The sequence below is a fragment of the Zeus faber genome (assembly GCF_960531495.2).
Source record: "Zeus faber genome assembly, chromosome: 11".
NCBI classification, from domain to species: domain Eukaryota; kingdom Metazoa; phylum Chordata; class Actinopteri; order Zeiformes; family Zeidae; genus Zeus; species Zeus faber.
In genome coordinates, this window is record NC_137205.1 from 10,332,703 (window position 1) to 10,342,941 (window position 10,239).

The 10,239-nt window shown below is 44.4% G+C and overlaps 1 protein-coding gene across 1 annotated transcript; it reads left to right on the top strand.

Moving 5' to 3' along the window:
- Window positions 1-238: 238 nt before the first annotated feature.
- On the top strand, window positions 239-4,946 carry LOC307236968 (mitochondrial adenyl nucleotide antiporter SLC25A23-like; the record flags this gene model as incomplete). Its single annotated transcript, XM_080009563.1, has 7 exons — window positions 239-307; window positions 1,039-1,185; window positions 3,638-3,787; window positions 3,928-4,041; window positions 4,242-4,409; window positions 4,528-4,675; window positions 4,771-4,946. 7 exons carry the CDS (start codon window positions 239-241, stop codon window positions 4,944-4,946), a joined length of 972 nt encoding a protein of 323 aa, XP_079865689.1.
- Window positions 4,947-10,239: the final 5,293 nt, after the last annotated feature.

Sequence of the window (10,239 nt, forward strand, 5' to 3'; positions counted from 1 at the left end):
TTTACTCCGATTCCAACATTTTAATGGGATCAGAGACTTTACCAGAATAACTTTCCCCTTTACTTTGATACATGACATTTGGGTTCGATGGCGCGCGCGAACACACACGCCGCACCGTTAGAATACGATTATTATGACGTCATTGTCATCGAGAAGTAAAGTTCTTGCGCAACACCAACTCGGATCCATTTGAACTGTGGTGACCGAGCTGACAGGATGCGGAGAAAGATGCTCCATGATGGATTCTAGCAAAATCCTCACTAACGTTTCAAATTCACGTTCCTTGAACAAGGAGAGAAACACGACGGTACGTAGCTATTTTAAAGAATTCAGAGATTGACTTTTTTTTTTTTTTCACATACAGTCATACAAGTGCAGTGCAGTGAATTGTTGGAGGAATAAAAAGTAAGAAGAAAACTACAATAATATAAAAATAAAATCATGTCAAATGAAAAAGAATATATACAGAAAAGCAAAACATACAAGCAAAAAATATATAAAGGGAGAAGTTACAATAAAAAAATCCATGAGCAAAATAAAAATGGTATTCAGTAGGCATCATTTTTTATATTGTGCAACTATAAATAACTATACATAACTATAAATAAATAAATAACTATAAATACACATGTTGATTGATGATATTGCAGATGAATACCAATACACAAGGCGTTTCAAAATGAATGTTCTGAAAAGTTTTGACAGATTCATTTTGCTTTCGAATCACTCTACATGTTAAAGAGTTACATCGATTAAACAAAAAAGAAGCCTGCATTTTCCCTGTGAATGGTTTTGAATAAACAGGTGTGAGTTAGTGTTGCTAGAGGCGGCAACTGTGATGGCTGATGTGCTGTGGTGGCCATGTGTTCCACAATTACCCAGTAAGGGTGGATAATAATACAAAAAGGGGATAATTAAAGGTTACAACAAATAAGGGGGTTATAATATAAATAATAATTATATTCTGAATAAATTCTCATAAAAGCAAATTCCTGAGTCCTATGGCTCCAACAGTCATGTGCTTTCTTCCTCCTCCAGGTGTCGGATGTGGGTGAGGCTAAACCCCCCCCTGGTGAGATGCGGAACTCCAGTCTGGTGTTCAGGCACCTGGTCGCCGGAGCCGTCGCCGGTTGCGTGTCCCGAACCATCACCGCTCCTCTGGACTGCCTCAAGGTCTACCGCCAGGTCAGGTCAGATAAGATAATATGAGATAAAATAAGACAAGATAAGTGAGATACGATGAGATGATATGTGATGACATAACATAATGTAGTAAGGCGGAAGTAACAGCCTCCGCAGCAAATAAGTTCCTTCAGGGTAGCTCGTGCATCCCTTGGGTGACAAGGGCAGCCTTCATTTTGACTGAATGGACAGGCACGGTATGCATGGGCCAGCCCTGCACAGTCTGTTGTGATGATGATGTGCTTTAGAACTACAACCTCCCCAGTGCACTCTATTGAAAAACTAGCGACCACAATATCCTTCTGTATTTTGTCAGCGGAGTTTCAAGAGCAGAGGCTCAATAGGGCATCGCACGTAAGTACTTTATTGTCTGTGTACCAGTAGCGTTAGACAGGAGTCTAGATTTGATTGGGCGGGTTGACCGATCTGTTTTAAATGTCAGACTGTTGGCCATATTGCACGGCATTGTTACCTAGCACTTTCTAGTTGTGGTCGAGGTGATAACCTACCTTCTACCCCTTCAGGAGGGAATGCCAGGGCTGCCCATATATCAGAACAGCAGGGAGATTCTCTGCCCCTGTGATAAGGAGCCAAAGCACAGGTGGGGCACAGTCAGGATGAGGTGGTCCATCTAAGGTTGACGGAAGAACATGTTGGAGAAAGTCCCACGGTGGAGGTTTCTATGGTGGGGAGTAAAGTTTCAATGCCTTTTGGATACTGGATCAAATGTTTCCTCCTGTTCCTCCTTCCTGTTTAACAGAGTTTTTTCAAGGAACATCTATTACCTGGGATAAGAACTTAGCAGAATGTGGGTGGCTTTCTCTGAGGGGGGCAAATGGCTGAGATATTTCTTACCTTGGCTATTTTGAGGTAGATGTGGATGTAGTGGTACTAGGTAGGACTATACCAAGAAGAGGAATATTGGTTTTGAAGGACCCTGCAAGGGCACAGAAACGGGCAGTTCCAGGTCTGATAAGCATGAATGTCATGAATAAGTGTTATGAGTTATTGTTCCCTGCTAATGGCCCTGCTGCGTCACCTGCTACTCAAGATAACCAAGGCTGGAAGGTTTCATTTGAAGTGTGTCAAGATAAGCAGTTTATTTTAGCGGACGAAAAGAGTTTTGCTATAACCACTGCCCCATTTATAGTTCCCGCAGACTCTATGGCTTTGTACCAGCTACAGGAGGGAGGGGTCACTTTCAATCTGTGTCTGTGTTAGTTGAGTCCCTCAGAGTGGATGAGGGTACGTTGCCAGTGGGGGTCTTACTTTACAGTGGTTATGTACGGATTGCCAAGCCCCCAAGAAGTTTACTTTATAGAGCAGCACCTAGCTTTAGGTGAGAGAGAGTTGTCCCCTGGGATTGCAGAGCTAGTGTTCCCAGGTCTTACTGCTAGCAAGGTGGAGCAAGCCAGACAGCTTTTGCAAAAATACTCACATAAAATAAACATGTGTTTGACAGCTCAGATAATGACTCCGGGTGTACAGCTTTGATTCAACATGAGATCCCACTAATTGATGATGCCCCAGTTTGCCGGTGGTGTAGAAGGAAAACCACCTAACCAGTGTGAGGAACTGACAAATCATATCAAGAGACTCTTAGAACACGAAGTGACTAGAGAGAGTAGCAGCCCTTTCTCTTCCCCCTTGGTGGTTGTTAGCAAGAAGGACGGGTCCATTGAATGTGTAAGGACTATGTGTATTGACAACTGAATGCCAAAATGATGAAGGATCCGTTTCCCCCCCACACATTGAAGAGTAATTGGATACCTTGAGTGGCGCCCGGTACTTTACTACGCTTGACCTCGCCAGCAGCTAAAACCAGGTGTAAGTGGTGAAGGATCGAAACAAAACTGCCTTCTGCACCCCTCTCGGGCTGTGAGAATTCATTAGGGCAGCCGTGGGGGTGTCTATGCAGCTGCGAAGCTTGGGGCCCTTTCTGCCGCTTAGAGGCGCCACGACATAATACCGACCTTATACACCAGAACCAATTGGGATAAGTCCTGTACACTCACCGGTGGACACCTCACACACGCACACACATACAGGCTGTCCCATCACACAAACATGCACACACCACCAACACCTGCTTTGAACACACCCCAGCACCCTGCTGGTTGCATTCCTCTCCCTTTCACCCTCATTTACTGCTGTAACCATGACAGGAAGAGGCCACATGCCCAACCGCTGTTCCAGTTTTCCTGAACGTAATTAGCTGTTTTTCAATACATGTTGCTGTCGAATGTTTGTTTTCACTGTGCATGTTGTTTGGTTCTATGTTTAATTGTCTCACCCGTGGTGAATCTCCCCCTCTTGGAGTAGTGATTAGTTGTTTATACCACCCAAACATGGGTGGCAGCTCTGTATAACAAAAATGGTTCCTAATGTTAATGCATTGTACAGCGCTCTGCAAAGTGCACAATTGTGTGACGATCAGATTTGGATTTTTGCTCAGGTCTACGGTGCCGCGTCAGGAAAAACGTTGATGGGCGATTTCCAGTCCATCGTGAAGGAGGGTGGCTTCATGTCGCTGTGGAGGGGCAATGGTACCAACGTTCTGAAGATTTCTCCAGAGACTGCGATCAGGTTCGCATCTTACGACCAGGTGTGGTGAACTGCGGAACTTCCTTCGGGCTTCATACATACCTGTATCCAGTTCCTTGTGCTCTCATCCAAATCGAATTTTCTTGCTGCCCCGCGCCCATCCAGTCTTCACGTGACGTTGAACCCAACCTTATCTTTTAGATCAAGCGTATGATGTTTGGTGATGAAAACACCAGAAACATGCAGTGCCATGAGAGGGCTATCGCTGGTGCATTGGCTGGAGGCATGGCTCAGACTGTCGCCTATCCACTGGATGTACGTTCAGACCCACCTACAGAAAGACAGGGACATAAACCAAACACTTCGAGGTGGCCATAACCTAATAACGAAATGTTCTCGTTATTTGGCCTTCAACCATGTTTCATTAGATTCAAGGTTTTAGACAAGCTCTGGTGAAACCATTGGCGGGTGTGGTCTTAGCTTTTCCACTTTGGCCTCTTCTCTCTTGCAAAAAGGTGATGAAGACGCATCTGATTCTGACGAAACGTAGCCAGTACTCTGGGATAGCAGACTGTGCCAAACAGCTCTTTCAGAGAGAAGGTGTGAGGGCCTTCTACAAGGGCTACACGCCCAACATGCTAGGCATCGTCCCTTGTGCTGGCACTGATCTGGCCGTCTATGAGGTAAAAGGCTGATTTGTTTACCTGAAAAAGAAATTTGAGGAAAGAAGAGTATGGATATTTATAATATATAACAGCAAATGCTCACTTTCCGACCCTACTTCTTCTCTTTTCCGCACAGACACTGAAGAACGCCTGGCTCCAGAACAACAAGGATGACTCTGACCCTGGAGTCATGGTGCTGATTGGCTGTGGTGCTGTTTCCAGTACATGCGGACAGTTGGTGTCTTACCCTCTGGTGCTGATCCGTACCCGCATGCAAACTCAGGGTGAGAATTTAAGGCCTGTGATTGTGTAACGCGTATAACGTAGTTGTGTAACGTAGATAAAGGTGTTTGAAAGTCACATCTTTCATTGTCCTCAGGCTCGCTGAAGGGCACAGCCTGTCTCCCCATGAGGGACTTATTTTGTGAAATCCTGAGTAATGAGGGCGTGGCTGGATTGTATCACGGAATCGTCCCCAACTTGCTGAAGGCCATCCCTGCCGCCTGCATCACCTACGTGGTTTATGAACAAATGAAGAAGTTCCTGGGGATTTGAAGTGAGAGAGGGAGATGACGGAGCAAAGGATGCAAAGAGAGGAAAAATTGAATGGTGGGCGGCAAAAGGTCCATTGTTGGCAAAGCGAAAAGTCTGATGACCCTGATGATGTTTGTTTTTACTGTAGGTTGCCTTTTGTTCTTTTTCCAGTCTTTTAAGTAGACAAAGCCCTGGACCAGCTGCAACCTGGCTAGTGAACAGCGAAGAACAATGTCTGGATGTTCCACAGCTCAGGAGCTGCTGAGCTCAAGGCAGAGGGAGGAGCCCTGAAGCCGAAGGAGGTCGATTCAGAAGGAATCCTCTTTTATGCAGGAGGTGGAGAAGTGGTGGATGTGATCTTGGAGCCTATTGGATTCAGATGAACCTATTTAAAAAAAATGGGGTTGCAGTCAAGGAGATTCTGGACTTTCGTACCTTGAAGACATCATGTTACACCTCAAACTGAATGCATTGCACATACACTTTTCTTAGAGACCTTTCAAGCCAAGGCTATTGTTGTTATCACACATTACCATATGCTACATTGCACATTGCTTGTTAGATTTTATATTTTATATATTTGAATTCAATTTTGTATTTAACTGAAAATATTCACAATTTCTTTAACTGTTTATTTATTAATTATTTTTAATTTGCATGTGTATATTTTGTGATCTTTGTGTATATAGTATTACTACTGTACCAACTGTGATGGCAAAATTTCACCCCTGGGGGATCGGTAAAGTACTATCTTATCTTATTAGACCAAAACCTTTGTCATTTGTACTGTAAATATTTTTTATATGACCAACTGCAACCACAATTTCCTTAATAAACAGTTGGCGGAAGTATAGCTTTTGTTAATTTTTGAAGGTATGAATGGAGTTTGCCACCTCCCTCACCCTAAACACAGGATCCCACCACGGCTGCGTCCTCAACCCCCTGCTGTACTCCCTGTACACACATGACTGTGTGGCCAGGTCCAGCTCCAACACCATCATCAAGTTTGCTGACGACACTGTTGTCGTGGGCCTGATCACCAACGGCGACAAGAAGGCCTACTGCGAGGAGGTGACTGACCTGTCACTCTGGTGCCAGGACAGCAGAACGTCAGCAAAACTAAGGAGCTGATTGTGGACTTTAGCCGTGGATTACAACCAAGGACGCACCCGTAATCACCCTTGGTGATTAATGGGACTTCTGTCGACAGGGTGAGCAGCTTCAAGTACCTGGGAGTCCACATCACATAGGACTTAACATGGACTTTACAAACAGACACTGGTGAGAAAGGCGAGGCAGCGTCTTTACCGCCTCAGGCAGCTGAGGAAATTCCGGGTCTTGGTGAGGATCCTCAAGTCCTTCTACCCTGGAGCAGTGGAGAGCATCCTGACAGGGAACATCACTGCCTGGTTTGGGAGCTGTACTGCTCAGGACAGGCGGGCCCTGCAGAGGGTGGTGCGTTCAGCACCTTCAGGTAGCACTGGAACTACCTTCCCCTCCCTGCAGGACTTATACACCAGGAGGTGTAGTAGCAGAGCCCGCAGGATCATGAAGGATCCTCACCACCCGTACTGTTGTATACTGTGCTGTATCTCACGAACACTACCTCACTTTATTCACATGTCACTTTAATGCACATAGCTGTATATACATAAATAGCCTACCCCATATACATAAGCCTATTCCCTTTATTCTATTTTGTACACCAACCTTGCCTTTGAGCTCTTATTTAATTTTAGTTTATATATTTGTATTCTATAGTATTCGACTTACTGCATTACGTTTTAGGAATCAGTTAGTCAAGTAGGTAGGTAGCTTTTGTGTTTAGTCTGGAACATATGGTGTGTAATCACCAGGTGCATTGCATTGACATTTCACTGCATATATGTATGAATGTATATGTTTGTGACAAATAAACCTCTTGAATCTTGAATCTTGACATTTCACTGCATATGTATGGAAGTATGTATAGGTAGGTGACAAATAATCCTCTTGAATCTTGAATCTGACATGAGTAATTGTATTCAATCATTTTCTAGATGGCGCTTGCTCGCACTCTGGGCGGGTTTCTGCCGCTGCATCTCGTGCCTGTAAATGGGAATGGGTTGTGTATGGGCTCTTGGCTTCTCTGTGGGTTCGGCTTCAGGTTCTTTGCAGCTGCGGTGCTTTGGGCTCAAAAGTTATTTTGGCTGTGGGGTGTCTGTATGGCTGCAGGGCTTGTGGGTGGGTTTATGCAATGCCGGCTTCGATAGGCACAACGAGAAGTTTCTCACTACTACAGCATTAATTGCACTCGCACCGTCAGCTTCTGCCACACATACTCCCTTCAATACCCTTTTGATGATATCCTCTTTTCTATTTTATTGCTGAAGATGTTACAGGGGCCATAATTGTTTTGTTGCTTTAACAGTGTTTTGTCAAATTATTGTTATGGTTTTTCTATGGTTCACTTGTGGTGATTATGCCCCTCTTGGAGAAGCAATGGTGGGTCATTGTTTAGTTGATCAAAACATGGTGAGGTTTTCCGTACCATGTTTTGGTTTGGAATTGGTGGCGGGCATAACTGCATTAAAAAAAGGGTTGTGCTCTTGTCATTCAACATGTTATGTTATGTTATGTCAGTGGTTCTTGATGATAAAAAATACTGGCAACTCCACTTCCCTCTCTTTTGTTTTGGATGCATTGGCATACAAATACCCTGTGTTGTATGCCCATATATATATATATATATATACATACATACATACATACATACTGTATATACACTGTATATATTATGGCTGTCAATTTACCACGTTCATTTTGTTAATATAAAAAATAACGCATGAAAAAAAATCTCATACATTTCCCCCCAACCGTGTAAGTCACTAAAGTCGCACAATTCCAACCACAATTGACGATCAGTGCGTCGTTGCCTGCGACATACAAGCAAAGGAGTAAACTCTGCTTGGCCCTCTCAATGGAAGATTTAACTACAAAAAGTTCCCAAATGCAATCGTTGATAAAAAACAGTCATGTGCATTCTATGCAAGAAAGAATTCTCGTGCCATCGGGGCAATTCAAGCTTGAATTGCTTCGATGGTACAAAAATTATTTATTTCTTCTATTAATTATTTTCAATGCAAAGCATGCTTTTGCTAGTTCTGCAGTCAGCTCTGCCCCAAGTGCTACTACAAGCAAGACGCCTTGCCAAACCACACTTACCAAGAGCATGTATCACAGAATGAGTGATTGCGTCCTCCGATGCAGCTTAAAAGGCACCATCAAGAGGTACAATAGTTTTGAAAACCCACCAGCTGTCTGACACGGAAAAGAAACCCAAAGGACCTACAGTATTGGCGCAAGCCCAATATGATGCTCTGACCGGGGATCACTGGACCTCAGTCACCAATGACAACTACATAGGTGTAACGGTACACCTCATCAATAGTGATTGGAAACTTCAGGCCTTCGCGTTAACCGTGCTGAAGACGGTCACCAGGCACTATTCTGACGCATGCGCCGAACATCTTCTAAGGGCGACAGGGAAGTGGGGTGCTCAAGAGGTGCTTGAAACATGGTTTCTGCAGCGAGAGAGCACATTCCCTGTGTTGCTCAAATCAAACAGAGGACTATCACTCAGCCTCGGTGACAGCAGGTTTGTCGATGCATTGGCAAAGTGCCGCAAGATTGTCAGGCACTTTAAGCACAGCCCTGCTAATACCAAGGAACCACATCAGCAGCACACAACAAAGAGAGCCACTGATACAGGACGTTTCAACAAGATGCAACTCGTCGCTCGCAATTATCACAAGCCTCCTTCGGAACCAGGAGGCTGTAAAGGCCCAACAGAAGCACAAGTTATTCATGCAGACCCGAGCTGAGCGACAAACTGAAGCAGCTGGAGATCCTTCTTGAACCCGGCAGGTAAGCCTGCCCACACCCACCCACCTCAATAACATTATTGCCACATATGTGAAGTTACAATGGAAATGGCATTTGTATTTATTTTATATTGTATTTTATCATCTTGAGCATCCTGAGATCGGTGATGAGGACCAGGCCTACATGGTGAGGTGGAAGACCAGCTTCAAAAAGGACCTAACCGAATGGCAAGCTGACACCATTAATGGATCGCTTAAGCTCTCGACCCACGGTTCAAGGACTTGAAGTGCCTACCAAGAGGAGAGACAGAAGAGGTTTGGACCAGCCTTGAGATGTTGCAAGCAGAATCCAGCAGAGCTACTCACACACCCTCGACAGAAGCAGAAGATGAGCCAGAAAAGCAGGAGAGGAGCCTGCTCCTGCTGAGTTCAGACTCTGAATCAGATGAGGAAATGGGGCAAAACAGGACTCTACACTGCTATAAAGCAGAGTCCAGCATCAGCATGGATGAGTGTCCACTGCAGTGGTGGTCGACTAACGCAGGAGGTTATGTAAAGCTGTCTTTGCTGGCTCACAAATGTCTCGCCACCCCAACCTCTGTGACTCTTCTCACTTGCAAGCAACATAGTCCAAAAGAAGAGGGCCGTCTTACACTTAGAAGATGTGAACAAGTTTGGTTGTCATCGCAACTGCCTGAAATAAATAAGAGGTATTGAGGTCAATGGAGCTGTTTTGGCCTAAGTAGCATAAGTGATAGGCTTATGTTTAAATAAACAAAAAAACACATATACCGTATTTGTAAAAACGTATTAAGATATTGAAATAAAACAATATACTGTATATTGACTTCTAAAACCACCCTTTGTGATGTCTATTCAATGCTTAACTCGTCTGCCACAATAACGTAATGTCTTTGAATTGAAATATAATTTAGAGGCTTTTCCCAGCATATATTGATATATGCGATTATTTGTGATTAATTTCATTAATAAATGTAATGTAATCAATTTGATCAATGTGTGTGTGTATGTGTGTGTGTGTGCGTGTATATATATATATATATATATATATATATATATATATATTGTTGCCAGTGCCACACCTGTACTGGGTCTAGTTAATTGGGGCCTAGGATCAGAGTGGCTGCATACCTGTTGCTGGTTGGTTGGTCTAACGAGCAACAGCTAAAACCCCCATCCCCACACTCACCCAGGAGAGGAGCCCTTGTCATGACATGCTGTTCATCTGCTCTGGGGCTTGTTCTATCAAGCCCCTTCTCCACAATAAACTTGTTTTCTCAACCCCATTGTGTCTGTGTCTCTGTGGTGGATGGCGTGTGGTCGGTGGAACTGCCACAGTGGCGCCTGAACAGAGACTCTCCGACACAGGAAAGGGACACAGAAGGGCCGCCCCAGCACCAACTACAGGGAGTCCGGCGGAGGACCAGGGG